The sequence below is a fragment of the Mustela nigripes genome, chromosome 6, assembly GCF_022355385.1.
Source record: "Mustela nigripes isolate SB6536 chromosome 6, MUSNIG.SB6536, whole genome shotgun sequence".
NCBI classification, from domain to species: Eukaryota; Metazoa; Chordata; class Mammalia; order Carnivora; family Mustelidae; genus Mustela; species Mustela nigripes.
Window position 1 is genome coordinate 87,275,667 of NC_081562.1, and position 17,286 is coordinate 87,292,952.

The following is a 17,286-nucleotide window of genomic DNA, read 5'->3' on the forward strand; positions in this document are numbered from 1 at the left end:
GCCTCTTTCTTGGAGGCTGGGACTTCTCCTCTGTCCTGAGGTTGCCAATTGCACCCACCTTGCAGGCTGGGTAAGCACGAGGGGCAATGCATGCAAGGAGCCTGGCACATAGCAGCTGCTTATCATAGGGTAGTAGCTCTTACCAGTAGTAGAGTGGGTGGGTGACACAAGGTGGCAGGAAACCCCCAGTTCTCTGTCACTTGGCTTTGTGAAGCTGGGTACAGCTGGTGGTCTGAGCATATACATCTTTTCTCTTGAATAAAGGGGTCATTCAGCAAAGAGCTTTTGGAGGGGACAGGCAAAGCCTGGCTGACCGTGCCCCTCCCGGTGTGCCCACACACCTTCATCCTCACCCCCGAAGCTCGGGTTGTTAGGGGGAACTTCCCAGACACCTGCTGATCCAGCCTAAGCCCCAAACAAGACTATTCTTCTTCCCCTCCCTCTCTGCCTCCCTCTTCTTCTCTCCCTCTGGGGAGGACCATAACTTCCCAGAGCCAAGAAGGCAATTATAGCCTGGGTCCCAAAGCCTTCTGCCAGCTGAAGGCAGTAAGGAAAACAAGAAGTCAGTGTCCACATGGGACCTGAGAGGATAGAGAGGCGATGGTGCCAGTCAGAGCTGGACAGCGAGGGGGGCCAAGGCACAGGTGGTCAAGTACACTATGGACAGTCCAGGACTCAGGGGGTGGAGGATGGGGAACAGCAGACATCTCTGGGCGTGGTGGCGGTGGCAAGGGCATCTCTTCTCCCAGATCCGGAGGGGAGTGGGCCCTCGGTCTTATCGGGCGGCTTTCCTGGCTGGGGTACTGGCAGAGGTGCTCTTGCCCTTGAGATCTTGGGAGTCCTTGAGGTCTCCTCCATGGGCCCCTTTGGCCCTGGACTGCCCAGCCCGAGAGCTGCTGTAGCTGCCCACCACGCTGCTGGCCCCAGCGTCAGCACTAGAGGAAGAGCGGGGATGGTAGTAGCCGCTCCCACCGCTGCTGATGACGGCTGAGGAGGAAGGGCCAAGAGCAAAGAAGAAGGGCAGCAAGGATCAGTCAGAAAAGGAGCCATCCTCCCTTGTCCCCAGCAACCCTCAGCAGCCAGGAAACACCATCAATATGAACGAGCACCCTGCAGAGTGCCAGGCTCTGGGTGAGGTGAGGACCACATGACACAGACGCGATCTCTGCCCTCCTGGAGTTTCCTGGACCATTTGACACCCCAAGTGTACATTTGCAACCTTCTCTCTCATTAATAATGCCCCGGGGAGAGACAGAGAGGAAATGCAGTGGGAATGACTTCAGCCACTCTTTCCATGGGTCTAAGGGAAATAGGTTTCCTTTGAAGCCAGAGAAGTTTCAAAAGACAGTAACGGAAACTTCCCAATTGGGGGAGACTATGAGTGGAGGGGGCATCGCCCTATCCTGGGGTCCCCGCCTGCCTACCCAGCCAGAATCCCCACCAGACCTCTCAGGTATACTTACAGATGCTCACAGAGGATGGATTCTCACCAGACATCCTGTAAGACAGAAAGTTAGAGAAGGATAAAACCTCAGTGAAGTGTCTACACTCAGCTACAACCTTGATGGGCACCTGCTTTACCATGTATGTTATTTTTATTCATCCTTAAAACACTCTGTGAGATGGAGATTATAATCCCATTTTATAGGTGAAGAAATAAAGACACAGAGACACTAAAGGATCTGCCAGAACCACAGCTTGTATGTGCCAAAGGAGTGAGGAAATCTGTTCTGTCTGATCCCACTTGCCCTTTGACAGCATCACCTGTGCTGCCTGCTTCATGTTTGAGTTTCCCTCGCAGGGAGCAGGAGCTGAGCTCCCCAGTCAAACCAGCACTCTGTCCTTATATCTTTTATCTTCCACTTCCCAAATGTCCCCCGCCCAGCAGGGAGCCACCCACAGCCCCTTCTCTCCAGAGTTCCCCTCCACATCCCCCTCCAACCTGCACTCCTCGCCCTCCAGCAGCTTGCGGTAGGTGGCGATCTCCATGTCCAGGGCCAGCTTCAGGCTCATGAGCTCCTGGTACTCGCGCAGCATCCGGGCCAGCTCCTCCTTGGCCTGATGCAGGGCGGCCTCCAGCTCATCCAGCTTGGCCCGGGCGTCCTTCAGGGCACAGTCGCCCCGCTGCTCAGCATCGGCGATGGCCGTCTCCAGGTTGGCACACTGAAAACCAAAGAACAGAGAGCTCATCAGAATGCAATATAGTTCTCAGATCTTCTGGGCTCAGTAGCAAAACCCCCTCACTTCCCAGTTGAGACCCAAGGTGAGAGTGAGTAAGGCTCCAGGGACAGGACTATAGCCCAGCCTCCTCTGTTTTCTATTGCAGATGGATTTTCTGTGAGAAGCTATTGAAGTAATTGCATTTCACGAATATAGGAAGAAACTTGTGATGTTTGCGAAGTTGACTAGTTCCTGCTCTTGGAGGCCACCAATGGCTCTAGGCTGAAAGGATACCAGGTCCAGGAGAATCATGCTGAGACCCCAGCCAAGTTGCCTCTAGGGATCAGACAGCATGACAAGGCACCACTATAGTCGGATTCCTGTCTGCAGGACAGCTCCCAGTGGGGACCTTTGACCTGTTAGCACCAAGAGTGAGCGTTTCTGGAACACTCCAGGGTTTTGCAGGAGGATCTGGCTAAACACTCCCCTTGTCAGCTTGAATTGGGTGAGGGAGGCTTCCCTTAGAGCTGGAGATTAAAGGCATGAAATCATACCTCAACCTCAGAAACTGGGTTCTGACAAACATCTAGCAGCACTAGGATGCTTTGTACTGATGGAGAGGAAGGCTGTTGCCATGCTCCGAACATTGCCTGGCGTGGAGGTTGTGGGGACACAGGGAGGAAAATGGGCTCCGATCTTTCACCTTGGTGTCCTATCACTAGTAGAGTTGACCTGGTTCTTTGAGGAGGACAAAGAAAGAATTCCCCACCTTTTTAATATTATCTCCCCGCTGCCATGGTGTTTAAGCTTTGCTGCCTTCAGGGAAGACAGGATTCCCTAGATGAAGTGGACATGGTATCATGATACAGGGAAGGGACACCCAGGAGGGCTTCATCTGCTGCTGTCCCCCCTTGGTCACCAGGATGATGCCCCACCTTAAGGGCAGGAACTTAGAATGGCCACAGAAGAGTCTGGGATACATTCCCTCTGCACTCCTCCATATGTATTATGTGTATAGTGGGAAGAGAAGGCGTGGGACCTGCCATCAGGGGATACGTCTGAAGGGAATGTAGGGCAGGTTTGTTGCTCGCAGAAAAGGTCTGAGTAAAAGGAGGAAAGAAGGAGGAAACCTGACTTCTGTCCTGACTGCTGATAACAGCTGGGCAAGTCACTTCCCCTCTCCTCATCTGCCCATCTTCTTTATCTGCAAACTGGGAAGCAGACGAAGTAAGCTCAAGGCACTTCCCAGCTCTTAGCAGAGTGCCAGCTCTGACCAAAGGTACAGAGGCAGGTAGGAAAGAGAGACATTAGATGGCTGAGGGGCTCCCAAATCCAAATTGGGAGATATGCTTTCTACTAAACTGGGCTCCAGTTTCTCCACCGCAGAGGATGAAATTGAACTTCACAAAGAACCTGACATTCTTGGCGAGGTTGCTGCCCACCTGCTTCTTTACACTCGCAATCTCACACCGGATCCTCTGGATGAGCCGGTTCAGCTCCGACATCTCGTTCTTGGTGTGTTTGAGGTCATCACCATGCCGGCCTACTGCCAGCTGCAGCTCTTGGATCTGGTTTCCGAGAGATAGAAAGTTGGTTATGAGACAGGACTGCACCTCCACCCCCGAATCGAAGTAGTGGAAGGGTCCTAAGCAAACAATTCCATGGCTGAGGCCAAAAAGGGGAGGTGTGTCCAGGACAGGGCGTGATGGAGCCGGAGCCTGGGCATCCCTCTGGCTGTGTGGTGGTGGTTCCCACCAGGAAGTCCACCCACTTCTCTAAGCGGAAACTGTGCACTGGACACATCCTTTCTCTTTGCCCTGCCTGCAGTCTTTTCCGAGCTGGCTGAAAGAAAAGTGCAGGTCACATTTATTAAGCACTTTTGAAATGTAAGACGAACTCTCTACTCATTAAGCATCTCTATATAGAGGCCTCTGCTAAAGGCCAGATTGTACTACTCGACGTGCTAAGGATGCAGCAATGAGCAGGATAGGTGAGGTCCCTGCCCTCACAGAACATGAATTCTCCTGAAACCCTTTCTCAGTGGCAAGTGGAGGGCCAGAAGCTGAGGGCAGTGTGTACACTTGGGGTGGTTGGATTGTTAGCTCAGGGTTTGTAGCTCATACCTTCCCCTCTTCCTTGACCAGTCCTCCAGAGAAGAGGGGATGGCATATCCATGGACAGGGGATGAGGAACCTATGATCTTTGCTGTGGGTGGGATTTAACAAATGTGAAAAGGAGTGCCAGAACAGGGCAGGTAGAAAGCCCTGGAGAGCAAACAGTAAAGGGTCTTCTCCAAGCATTACTCCCAGTACCCAGAAGTCAGATAGACTTCCACTTCTTCCTCTTGGAAATCTTTCCATATTGTCCAGAAAAGAGCTCATGGCTTCCTTTTCACTCCTTACCCCACCCTGGATTTCCCATAGCAGCTCTCCATCATATTTGTTACTCTCTTTCCTTCTGCCCCATGATGACAAACCCTAATCCCTGGAAACATATTTGTTCTACAGCAGAAACACCTATCTTCTTTTCTCCATCAGATGATTGCCTGTCCTTTTCTATTGAATGTGCCCATCAATTCATCTTTGATAATAGTCTCTACTGAGAATTCTTTTTGAATAGAATATCATTAAAGCATTGGTTATAACCATTCTTTCATTCAACACATCTACAAAGGTTGCTCTTACATTCCCTGGTGGAGGTATCCCTTCCCAGGAAAGGAGAAGCTGGTGGAGGACAGAGATCCCCCTGGTGCCCACCTTGCTCTGGTACAGTGCCTCGGCCTCAGCCTTGCTCTTCAGGGCGATCTCCTCATACTGAGCTCGGACCTTGGCAATGATGCTATCCAGGTCCAGGTCCCGGTTGTTGTCCATGGACAGGATGACTGAGGTTTCACTGGCATGAGTCTGAATCTGGGCCATCTCCTGAATTGAGAGATGAGGACAGAGTCAGGGTCCCCTAGCCTCCCTTGGTTGCCTATTCATCTTCTGGGCTCAAGTGGTGGGAAGAAGTTCCTGCTCCAGATCTGAATGTTGGAGCCAAAGGAGAAGGCTCACAGCACCAGAATGCATCCTTCATGAGCAGTAGGCAGTGAGAGACATTTCCTATAATTCACAGAGTCAAGAGCCTGTGCTTGTATAGGACCTCAATGGGTCATTGTTTTCTGCCTGAGTGAAAGATCACTGTCAGCCCAGGTGGGATTGTCTCTTGCATGTATCTTTGGGGACCAAGATCCTACAATTCCATGGTCTCCCATGCAGAGTTTTGCACCTTCCTATCAAAACGTCCTTCATTCTGTTATCCTAAATCCCTCTTACTGGCATCTCCCCAGAAGAGCCAAGTGAAGCCCTCAGCTGAAAATGGGGGAAATTTAGGAGCATCCTCACCGCGTCATACAAACACTTGAGGAACTTGATGTCTTTGTCCAGAGAATCTACTTTGGCCTGGAGCTCCACCTTCACTGTGTAGGCTGCATCGGCATCCTGACAAGAGACACCCCAAACATTCAGTCAATACAACCCTCATCTTGTGAGCTTTCCCTGTCCCTGCTCCCAGAGCCATCTGATTTCCTATTGTTTGCCTGCAAAGGGAAGCATATGGATGAATAAAATTATTCAATATTGCTTTTTCTCATACTCAATGGCTCTTTGAAAATAGAGAAAGGGAAAAGTTGTTCTGTTCCACTGGAGGAAACAAAGCCCAGGGAGGTAGAATGAGTTTCCCCAAGTCACACAGGAAGGCCAAGCTGGACCAGAGTTTCCCTTTTCCCAGAAGAGAATTCTCTCCTGTCTGTTTCTGTCCTTTGCTTGGGTGTGTATCCTGCCTCTAGCTAGAGGCCAGAACCATGACTCCATTCCAACTCAGGCATCTGCCCCTCTCCAGAAGGCCTGAGCTGGAGTCCTGAGCATAGTTAGTTAGGAGGGGGATGCAAAAGAGAGCATAAGCTCTTTGTTCCCTTACCTTCTTGAGCACCACAAAATCGTTCTCAGCTGCTGTGCGCCGATTAATCTCCACCTCATACCTGGGGGCAAAGAGAGAAGTTAGCAGATCCCTACACGATCTCCTAGAGGTGAGTGCCACATAGGCTGCGGGTGGCAGGACTCTGCCCCTGAGTTACCTCATATATATTCCACTCACTGGATCCTAGGAAAATATCCAAATGCCTATTAGGTTCCCCAAACTGGCCACTGAACCAATCACTGGATCAAAGAGCAAGAAACTCCTTCTGATTAACCAGGTAGGAAGTTCTCATCAAACAGGGCAGACTCTTCCCCCACAACCAAGGGAGGGGTGTGAGCCCCTGGCGCTAGCTCTTGCTCTCTCCTCTCCTAAAATGTAGGCACAGAGATCGGGCTTTCCCAGGAATCTCTGGGAACATGACCCACGATCTTGGTGGGGCCTGCTCACCTCTTCTTGTAGTCCTCCACCACGTCTCGCACATTCCTCAGCTCCGAGTCCAGCCGAACCCTGTCCCCAGACAGAGTCTCCAGCTGCTTCCGCAGGTTGCTGATATAGCCCTCAAGGATGGGCTCCAGGTTCTTTCTGCAGTTGCTCAGGTCCAGCTGCTGCAGCAGCTCCCACTTGGTCTCCAGCACCTGGTTCTGCTGCTCTAGGAACCGCACCTGGGACCACAATGGAGGTGACCATGTCCATGGACATAGACTATTGACTCTCAGGTTACATAGATTTTTTAAAGTCATTAGCCTCAGGTGTTGACTCTAGACTCTTGGAATTCCATGCAAACTAGACCTTGTACGAGTGCCCATCCCATAGCTTTCTAGACAAAACCAATCCCTGAAAACTCATGGAGGAAGGAAATACCATAATTTTCTTTCATTGTCTGACTCAGCACGCAGGAGATGCTCCTCCTGATGACTCAGCCAAGTGTTTCTTCTGTACTGTGAGCCCTCCCCTCCCATTGGTGTTGCTCAGGTGGTGTTGTTCCTAGAGTCAACACTACCAGTTCTTCATCTTCTTTAAAGAGCTGGAGATTCATCCAACTGTCCTCCAGAAACCCAGTACTTCTTTCTCAAGGTGGGGCTATACTTTACTCAATTTTCCACCCTTCTCTGCAAAATACCCTGCAGAAGCAACACATTCATTTATTCCTTTGTGCTACCTAGCTTACAGGATGTTATGATGGAGGAGCCCCAGCTGCCACCTTTCCATCCACAGTGCCCTGTCCACTCCCAGGCAGCAGGGAATTGCTCACATCTCACTGAACTCTCTCATCCTCCTCCCGTGAGACCCACCTTATCGATGAAGGAGGCAAACTTGTCATTCAGAGCCTTGATCTGCTCCCGCTCCTGGGTGCGCACTCTCTGGATCTCAGGGTCCAGCTCCACGTTGAGGGGAGCCAGGAGGCTCTTGTTGATGGTGACCCGGTAGATACCCCCAGGTGGGCACATGGATGGGCACACAGGCCCTGAGGCCACACTGCCAAACATGCTTCCAGCAAAGCCAGTGGCCCGGCCTCCTCCATACCCAGAGCCAGGCCCAAAGCTATAACCTCCAATGCGAACACCACCACCTGCCATGTTGAGGGAAATACACCGATTCCCTCCAAGGCTGTAGAGGCTCCGACTGCCAAAGCCAGCCCCAGGTCCTTTGCCAGCTGCGCGGTAAGAAGCCGCACTGCCCACAGCCTTCCTCAACACCACTGCTGAGCGCCCACTGAAGCCACCCTTGTCACCACCAGATTTGATGTTCAGTTGCCGACTCATGGTGGGAAAGATGGAGTTGACAGAGTTGGAGGAAAGCAGTCACTAAGGGATAAAGAATGAACGCTCTGATGACGCATGCAGAGTGTGGCCTCCTTTTATCCTGTCAAGCCCAGGACACCGGAAAAGGGCGTCTCTCCATTATCTTCTTTCCTTGTGCCAAGGGCCAGGAGCCATGGGTAATTTGTAGAACAGAGATCTCCAACCTCTTTATGGCAACAAAGCGTTTCCGATAGCCGGCAGAATATGCTGCACTTGCAGACTGGGGTGGTCTAATCAGGCATTTATCTGTGCTCTTAATTAGGGACCTGGGGACTTATCCCCTTCTGAGATCTCCTAGCTTTCTTTTTCCAGGGCTACCTCCTTCTTGCTTATCTATCAGCAAGGAGCAGGGGAAATGTCTGGCTTTATCGAGAAAGGGCTCCTCCAAAAACCCAAGGTTTCCTTCCAAGATAATCCGTCTCCTAGTATCTGGTCTTGTTGAGGAGTCAAAGTGTTCATGCCAGAGAAAAAGAGACTCGGAAACGTGAGGGGTGTCTTCAAAGATCTAGATCCAAGACAGAATTTCCAGAGTCACTCTTTGGGTCTCTAAGAACCCCAGCTGCCCAGCGGTAGAACAGGCCCCAGGAAGATCGTGGAAATGACCCCACAGAGTCTGCATGGTCCTCAGCTCGGGTATTGTCTGGGGATTTCCGTGGGTGAGACCTGGGTGGTGGTGACCTTGAAGTTGCCTTTTCAACAGTGAGAAAGTTTTCAGGCAGCTGGCAGTTCCTTCAGCCACGTTTTTGCTCCTGAACAAGATCTGCCCCATCCTGGGAGCCCAGGCATTAGTTCTTCCCTCCTTGGGGAGAACATCTTCCCAACTCTTATGCTCCCTTGGGAAACATTCCATGCCCAGGGACCAAGAGAGAGGGGTCCCTGAGCTTCATTCATGGGTTCAGTGTGGTCTGTTCTGCCAGTTTCCAGATCACTTCAAGAAGTTACTCAAGTTGGGGACATGAGAAAGCAGTCCCTTGTTAGCTCAGGTAGCCCTGGCAGGTGAAATGTTACAAAATTACTCCAAAAACAGGCATCTGGTAGCTACCATAATGCAGGACTCTGACCACTTCCTATAAGTAAACTGAGCAGCTTTAACCCATTTGGATCAGCCAGATAGTGGTAGACCAGTGTTCCCACTGCTGGGGAGGAGGGTGGAGATGGTGCTGGCCAGCAGGCTGGAGCCTGGACTGCTTCTCAGAGGGTCTTCCCTTCACATGGTGTTCTCCTCACATCCCAGAAAGTGGCAGTGGGAGTTCCTTCTCTAGGAACCCGGTCTCCCCATCTTCCCGGCAGGGCCTAGCCCTAAGGCATAGGAATGCATAATTTAAATGGTTTCTTGGGGCTTTCTAAGCCAAACTGAAAGTGCTGGTGTGTGCATGTCAACAAACGGTGTAATTCCCCAGACCAACATATGGCCCCAGTCCCCAAGGAGGCTCCAGACCAAAGAGAGGGATCTACATAAAGAACTGAATCTGGGGCCCATGCTCCAGACTGACAGAAGAGCTTTGTGAAGCACGGATTTGGAGGTATGCTGGGGAAAACAGGCTGATTTTGATTGGGGTTTTAAAAACGTCCGGAAGGCTGGGCTTGTACCCCCACCAGCACTCATAGCAGGGACTGCTTCCCGGTAGCTTCCCCCTGGGAGTGGGGACTGACATACTACTTGTAGTAGCAGCAATGGTGGCAGCAATAGTACCCACCATAGTGATCATCACAGTCATAACAAAAAGAGTCCACATCCATTGTTCACACTGCATGAGCTAGGCATCGTGCTGAGGACTACTAAGTTGTCTATTTCAACCCTGATGTTACTAACTTCCCTTGACAGGTGAAGAATTGGAGGCCTAGAGATGTTAAAGAACTTGCCCAAGGTCACTCAGCCAGTTCATCAGAGCTGGGACTGGAATCTGAGGGTGTCCGATCGCAAGGTCATGTTCCTAACCAGCACGTTACGTGATAGGATGACAGCTAGAGGGAAGACACAGGGCTTTCTGTGTGTGGGGCCAGGAAGTAAAGGGGGCAGTGATGGTGATGATAGTGACTTGGTGGTAACTGTGACACAGAAGGAAGAGGAAGAGGCAGAGGGGGATTTCCTGACAAGGGTCATCATGGTGGCCACACAAGGTGTCCCTCCTAGATAATGCTAGGGGATGTAACTGCAGGGGATTGTCTCTGCCTACCCAGTAGGATCTCCAGCAGTCCCAACCTTCGTCGCGTTGGTTACCTTCTAATCCGTCACCACACTCCAGACCCCAGTCTTTGGGTTCATTGGGCTAATGGGTGTTCCAAGTTTGGAAGAGATCAGTCATTCAATAGCTATAAAATTAAGTGCCTACTGTGTGGACTGCTCTATGCTGGACAGTGAGAGAGAAACATCTAAGACACTCTCCTTCTCCCCTAAGAAATTGAAATTGGAGTGGACACAAAATACAAGCTTGTGAAAGTTGTTTTGTTGTTTCTCTAGTTGTCATTTTCACTCCACGTGCTTGCATTGGATCATGAGTGACTCAGACAAGCAGTTAATGGAATTCTGATTTCTTAAAAAATCAGAATAAAATACAGGGGACTTTCTGAGGTAGGGTCAGGAACCAGAAGGCAGGCCAGGCTGCACATGGGCAGGAGAGAAAGATGGTGGAGGAGGCCGAGACACCCCCTCCTTGCAGAGAGTATGGAATCATGCGAGGGTAAAGAGAAGACACTTCACACGTTAGGTTAATGAACAGGCTCTGTGTTGCATGAGATCATGACAGAGACAGATACCCAGGGAACCCCAAGGAAGCTGAGCCTGTGAGTACCATGATCTCCTGCCGTCTTGGCTAAGGATGCTCCTGGAGGTAAGAGGCTCACTCTGCAGGGCACACCACACTGGTGGTAAATCAAGAGAAGGGCCTTGAATAATCCCAAATGGACATAACCAAAGTCGTGTCTGCTTGGTTTAAGAATGGATACCAAAGGCCATTTTTCTCTAGTCCACTGGCCTTTTGTCTACCTCTCAACACAGTCCAGGAGTGCAGTATTCTGTAGATAAAGGTCATCGATAGAAGAGGGCACCTGAAGGATCCTAGAGGTAACTTTGGGGTGACAAGACCTGGAGACAAACCACAGCACCTTAGAAGCAGGAAGGACCTGAAACCAAATTCTTTGATTTCCCTTTGAAAGTAAGCTCAGAGCAGAAACCTAATACTTTCAACCTGTCTGAACCAGTTTGAAAAGAGGCTGTTTTCCCATCCTCATTCACATTTAGCTAGCTCAAACAATAGAGTTCATCTGCTTTTCTCCCATGCTCACGACACCCCCTCCCGGCACCCTTCCCCTCCCTGACGTGAAATGCTCTGCCTCCTGGAACATCAAGTCTGACAGCAGATGGGACATGCACCTATGAGTTGGGGCACAGCCCACTGTGGCAGTCTGGGGCTCTAGACGCAGGACTAGACGCAGAGGGGCAGGTGATATGGAGGGAGTAAGGCAGAAAGTTCTGTGTTAGTGAGAAGGGGTCCAGAACATGAGGGACGATTGGGAGTAACCAAAGACCATTTTGTAGGGAGACCAACTATCCTGTTTGCCTGGGACTGAGACGTTTTCCCTCAGGAAAACCTGGATAGCTCTGGACCACCTGGACAGTGGATCACGCTAACACCCCCTGTATGGCACAGTACAGAGTTGCAAATTCTCCCGTAGTCCGTAAGGATCACTGAAGTGACATCTCTCCCAGTCTGTAAAACTTTAAAACCCAAGCAATGCTCTGGTTTCTCTCCATCTGGGCTGGACTCCCTCCCCACCCCACCCCCACACATGTTAGCATGAATTCCCCCAGATTGCTTTTAGCACATCCCGGGCCATGTCTCACTGAACTTCTCCATTCCTGTCGCTTTCTTTCTCCCTGCGTTCTGGCCCCTAAGGCTTTGGTGGCTGGAGAGACCCCCAACCCTTTAGTGTAAATCAGGTACTTTATAGCTCTTGTCTCCCCCTCTTTTTAAAAAAGAAAAGCTCCCTGAACTCGCCACAGCTCCACCCCACCACCTACCTAGTCATCCTAGGGAATTTTCCTCTCAGCCCAAATGCACAGAGGTATGCGCAGACAAGCACCGTCTTGCTCTGGAAAGGACATATTTTCTTCCATTCGCTTGTTTCAAAATACCACCAGGCCCCCATTCCTGTATTTCTTCGTCCATCTCCTTACCTCAGACCCCTCCACCCAAGCCCCTTCCGGAAGAATTTTGGAAAGTATTTCCTGCCCCCTCCCTGCTTATTGCCTGATTCTCTCTCCCTCTCTCCCCCCACCCTTTTTTTCAAAGACAATGGAGAGGCTGGGGGAAATGAAATGCCTTAATCTTTTGATCGTGACTATGAAGTTGGTGCTTGATTCGCCTCTTCCTTTGCCCGTTTCCAAAGCAAACAAGCTGGGCTGTGTGGTGGGCTATAATTAAGCCAGTCATCACTAATGACATGCTCTCTATCTCCCATCGGAGCACAGCACAGCCCTGTCCAAACAGTGGGGGGAGGACCATTCCCTACCCCCATCAGGAGTGGTGGTTTGAGCCTGGGGGGGCACCTGCCTCAGGTGTGAGGGGAATGGCCATCCCCCTTCCCTGTGTCCACATCATAGCTGAGCCTACGGGGTCCTGGGGAAGGGAGTTGGGAAAGGGGCAGGAGAAGAGGAGAAGAATTCAGGCAGGACCAAAGCACTAAGGGGCTTGGGTGACCACAGGCAAGGTAGGAGGTGGGAGGAAAATTGTAAAGGTAGGATGTCCAGAAAGAAATACAAGGAATAAGAAGTCAGTGTTTTAGGAAAAGGAAACTGGAAAAGATTGGGTCAGTGGGGAGGGATGGGTGGGTCCTGTGGGCAGGGAGCTAAGGCATAGACAGTGTGAGGAAGAGGCTATAGGCAGAAGCTTGAACTGAACCTTCCACCATTCCAGGAAAGGCAAGTCCATCCAGCCCCAGCCTGGGTGGAAGGAGTGAGTTACCTGCTGGCTACTGTGTGAAGGGACCCTAAGCACCACCCTCCAGGATGCAGCCTGCCAGGGACAGAGAGGCTCAGGCAGGTGGGGCTTAGGTGATGTCTAGCGCTGGCACTGAGATTGGGCTCAGAGCTTTATTCACAGCGGAGACCCAAGTGGAGCCCCCTTGTAAGATTCTGTCAACTTTCCCTTCTAGAGCAGGACATCTAGAGACCATGTCCCCATCTCTCCAGTGTCACGGGTCCCCACTGAGGCATGTGAGACTTGATGGCCAGGCTACTAGGTGTGACATGCAGCTGTGTGTTCATGAGGCTGGTTGGATCTGCCCTGCAGATCAGAGAGTGGGGGACAGGGACACACAAACCAGGACCCAAGCAGTCTGGAAGTGGGAGCCAGTAGACACAGGAGACTGGGGCCCAGCGGCCCAGCTGGGCAGCATGAAGCAAGAATGAGGGCTGTACGTCATGACCTAGAGCCAGGGAGAGGGTTGGAGATCAGCAGCCTGGTTGCCTGGGCAACACGGAAGCTGAGGCCACCCTGGGCATGCTAGAGAGTGAAAGGGCATTTCCTCCAGCTGGCAGCCCTGTGGTGGGCACAGAACCTGTCCAAGATTATCCCCAACCCCGGCCAAATGTGCACCCACCCCAGGGAAGTCTTTCCTCACCACCTTGGGGACAGGAGGTGCAGTACCTGGGGCTGCTGGCAGAGGGCAGTGTGTGTGCACAAACTACAGGCGCCAGAGAGTTGTTTCTCCCATTTAGAAATTAGCAGTCTGGGGTTAAAGCCTCTCTGCCTGGCTCAGGTCATGATCCCGGGGTCCGGGAATCGAGCCCCGCATCGGGCTCTCTGCTCACGGAGAGCCTGCTTCCTTTCCTCTCTCTCTGCCTCTCTGCCTCCCTGTGATTTCTGTCTGTCAAAATAAATAAAATCTTTAAAAAAAAAAAAAAAAGAAAGAAAGAAATTAGCAGGCAGTGACTACAGGGGAATGTGTCTCCATAAGAAGATCCAGTGCCCTCCATCCTGCACTCAGCCCCTGTCAGCCAGGTCCCTGGACACAGTCCTGCTGTGGATTGATGGGTCTTGAACCAGCACACGGCTGGCAAAGAAGGCCCCTGCACACAGGTTAATAATAATTATTATAATAACGACTAACATCTCTTGGCTCCAAACTGTTTTTCAGGCACTGTAGTACTCCCATTATCCCCTTCCATATTCTCAACACTCTTCTACGATGAGAACTTTGTCAGTTATGAGGTGTCCTATCTGGAGGTACAGGCTCTGCCATTGGACTGGGATTCAGCTCCCAACTCTGCCATTTACTACACAACATCAGTTGGTTTCTTTTACCCCTCAGAGCCTCAATATTCTCATTAGTGAGATGTGCATTATTATAATTGCACCTTATAACAATAATACCCATCAGATTGCTGGAAGAATACATTGAGTTGCTAGCTTTGAAGCGCTCAGAAGTGTCTGTGCCGAGAACAGTGCCTGGGCCAGCTTGTATCAGTCCTATTTTGCAAGGGCAGAATCCCACACTAGGACACAACTAGCCATTGGAAGAGGCAGGATTGGAGGCCAAACATATGACTCAGCCAGTACTAGCAGGTGGGCCCTTTGCCTGAGACTGTCCTGGCTTATGCCGGTCATCTGAGAATCCCGTTCAGCCTGGGTCCAGATTCAGTGTTCCAGTTTGGTCAATAAATTGTATACACTGCATATGCACAGATGTATGTCAAACTCAAATTTATTAACACAGATGTGTTTCATCACGCACAAGCCAAGTCATTGGGACACATGTGTATGCCCCGAGCTCCTTCTTCCCACCCAGGGTGGGCTAGACTAAGCCAGGTATTCTTGCAGGAAATGTATATTGCATGCCGTGAGCCAGACTGGGGACCCTCTAACAAGGGGTTGAAGAGGAGTGGGATGAGGGGACAGACGACTCGACACCAGGAAAATAAAGCCCCAAGTATAATGCATATTGGGAACCGGTGTCGTGGGTGTTTGGGGCTATGACCTTGGGCAGGGCGCTGAACCATCCAGGCCTTTGCTTGCTGGCCTATAAAGTGAGGGGACAGGGAAAGGGAGAACAGTCAGGCCACCAGTTCTCATTTAATGCTCAGTGACTTTACTGGAGTCCACCTGGAGGGACCAGAAAAAGCATGAGCAAGGCAGGTGGCATTTCAGCGGGCCATGAAAGATGAGCCGGCTTGCAGTAAAAGGGGCCTGGGCGGCTCTACAACTGAGGATGCTCGCTGCTCTCGGTGCCGGGCCCAGCTTCCTTCAAAATGTCTACTTTTCACGAAATTCTCTGCAAGCTCTGCTTGGAGGGCGATCAGTCCATGCCCCCAAGTGCATATGGGTCAGTCAAAGCATACACCAATTTTGATGCTGAGCGTGATGCTCTGAACATTGAAACGGCCATCAAGACCAAAGGTGTGGATGAGGTCACCATTGTCAACATTTTGACCAACCGCAGCAATGAACAGAGACAGGATATTGCCTTCGCCTACCAGAGAAGGACCAAAAAGGAACTTGCATCAGGGCTGAAATCAGCCTTGTCCGGCCACCTGGAGACAGTGATTTTGGGCCTATTAAAAACACCTGCTCAGTATGACGCTTCTGAGCTGAAAGCCTCCATGAAGGGACTGGGGACTGATGAGGACTCCCTCATTGAGATCATCTGCTCAAGGACCAACCAAGAGCTTCAGGAAATTAACAGAGTCTACAAGGAAATGTACAAGACTGATCTGGAGAAGGACATCGTTTCTGACACATCTGGTGACTTCCACAAGCTGATGGTTGCCCTTGCAAAGGGTGGAAGAGCAGAGGATGGCTCTGTCATTGATTATGAACTGATTGACCAAGATGCCCGGGATCTCTACGATGCCGGAGTGAAGAGGAAAGGAACTGATGTACCCAAGTGGATCAGCATCATGACTGAGCGGAGTGTGTGTCATCTCCAGAAAGTATTTGATAGGTACAAGAGCTACAGCCCTTATGACATGTTGGAGAGCATCAAGAAGGAGGTCAAAGGAGACCTGGAAAATGCTTTCCTAAACCTGGTCCAGTACATTCAGAATAAGCCCCTGTATTTTGCTGACCGGCTGTACGACTCCATGAAGGGCAAGGGGACTCGTGATAAAGTTCTGATAAGAATCATGGTCTCTCGCAGTGAAGTGGACATGTTGAAAATTAGGTCTGAATTCAAGAGAAAGTATGGCAAGTCCCTGTATTACTACATCCAGCAAGACACGAAAAGGGCAACTACCAGAAAGCGCTGCTGTACCTGTGTGGTGGGGATGACTGAGGCCCACGACGGTTAAGCATCCAGGAGTGGTGCTCCTTTGTTTCCAGCTAACAATTCTAGAAAGTAGCTTATGACTAATAGTCCCCTTGCGCCCGTCCCTGCAGGGATGGCGTATCACCCGCTCCCCATCCTTAATGCAGTTGCCTAAGCATTGCCTGCCTCTCCTGTCTAGTCTCTCCTTTTAGCCAAAGAAATGAACATTCCAAGGAGTTGGAAGTGAAATCTATGATGTGAAACACTTTGCCTCTTGTGTACTGTGTCATAAACAGATGAATAAATTGAATTTTTACTTTAAAAAAAGGGGGGGAGGGCTGGGCACCCGCGAGTGAAAAATCCTATTTGTAAAGGTCCTTGGGTGTGAAAAGGCCTGGCCTGCTGGCAGAAAGATCAGAGGATAAGGCTAGGGATGCCGGAGGAGGAGAAAGTGTCACGGGCACCTTGAATGCCCCCCTCAAATGAGGCTCATCCTTGGAAGGTGGTCTCGCCCTTGAGGATTCTCCTGTTGAGCACCTTGAAGAAGTTAAATGTGGAAACGGATTCTGGGAACACAGACACCCTTGTGGAAACACACGCACGCCTCAGAGAGCCCCCTTCTTCACGTAATTTCCCTTCAGAGAGGGAGTCGCCGCTTGCCCACATGTTACGGATTATCTTTGCTAGTTGCTTATTTTCCCTCTCCCCATGGACTGTAAGTTCTATGAGAGCAACGTCTGTGCCTGTGGGTTTACTCTGCTCCTCCCAGTGCCTGGATCACCTCAGTGTGTAACTACTGTATATACACAGCGGACATGGACGCATTCAGAAGCCTATGCGTGTGCAAGCCTCAGACTCTCAGAATGGGCTAGAAGAAGAAAGCAGGGCCTTTGTGGGGGAACAGGGTTGAGGTGCATTGGCAGAAGAGCCAAGAGGTAAGGAAAAGGAGGGACTGACCACTATGGAAAAAGAGGTGCTTAGTGTGGAGCTGTGGGTACTTTCGAGAAGTAAAAAAACCCATGCCTGCTCTCGGCATACCCCAGCTCCTTGCTCGCTGCGAGTTTACATACACGCCTCGCACTGTGTGGACCGGTGGCCCAGTGCCCAGGAAGCCCCAAGCTGC

General features: G+C 50.9%; 1 protein-coding gene and 1 pseudogene across 1 annotated transcript; one reads left to right on the forward strand and one right to left on the reverse strand.

Moving 5' to 3' along the window:
* Positions 1 to 775: 775 nt before the first annotated feature.
* On the reverse strand, positions 776 to 7,880 carry KRT74 (keratin 74). Its single transcript, XM_059404856.1, has 9 exons — positions 7,410 to 7,880; positions 6,565 to 6,779; positions 6,118 to 6,178; positions 5,544 to 5,639; positions 4,917 to 5,081; positions 3,603 to 3,728; positions 1,943 to 2,163; positions 1,464 to 1,498; positions 776 to 987 (listed from the first exon to the last, which is right to left on the reverse strand). The coding sequence occupies exons 1-9, from the start codon at positions 7,878 to 7,880 to the stop codon at positions 776 to 778; spliced, it is 1,602 nt and encodes a 533-aa protein (XP_059260839.1).
* A 7,276-nt stretch (positions 7,881 to 15,156) lies between these two features.
* On the forward strand, positions 15,157 to 16,484 carry LOC132020705 (annexin A2-like; annotated as a pseudogene).
* Positions 16,485 to 17,286: the final 802 nt, after the last annotated feature.

Coding starts and splice junctions, on each gene's coding strand:
- KRT74 (XM_059404856.1), bottom strand. CDS start 7,880: ATGAGTCGGCAACTGAACATCAAATCTGGTGGTGACAAGGGTGGCTTC. Junction 5,640..6,117: donor ATTTTGTGGTGCTCAAGAAG/GTAAGGGAACAA, acceptor GTCTCTTGTCAG/GATGCCGATGCAGCCTACAC. Junction 3,729..4,916: donor AGGCACTGTACCAGAGCAAG/GTGGGCACCAGG, acceptor CTCGGAAACCAG/ATCCAAGAGCTGCAGCTGGC.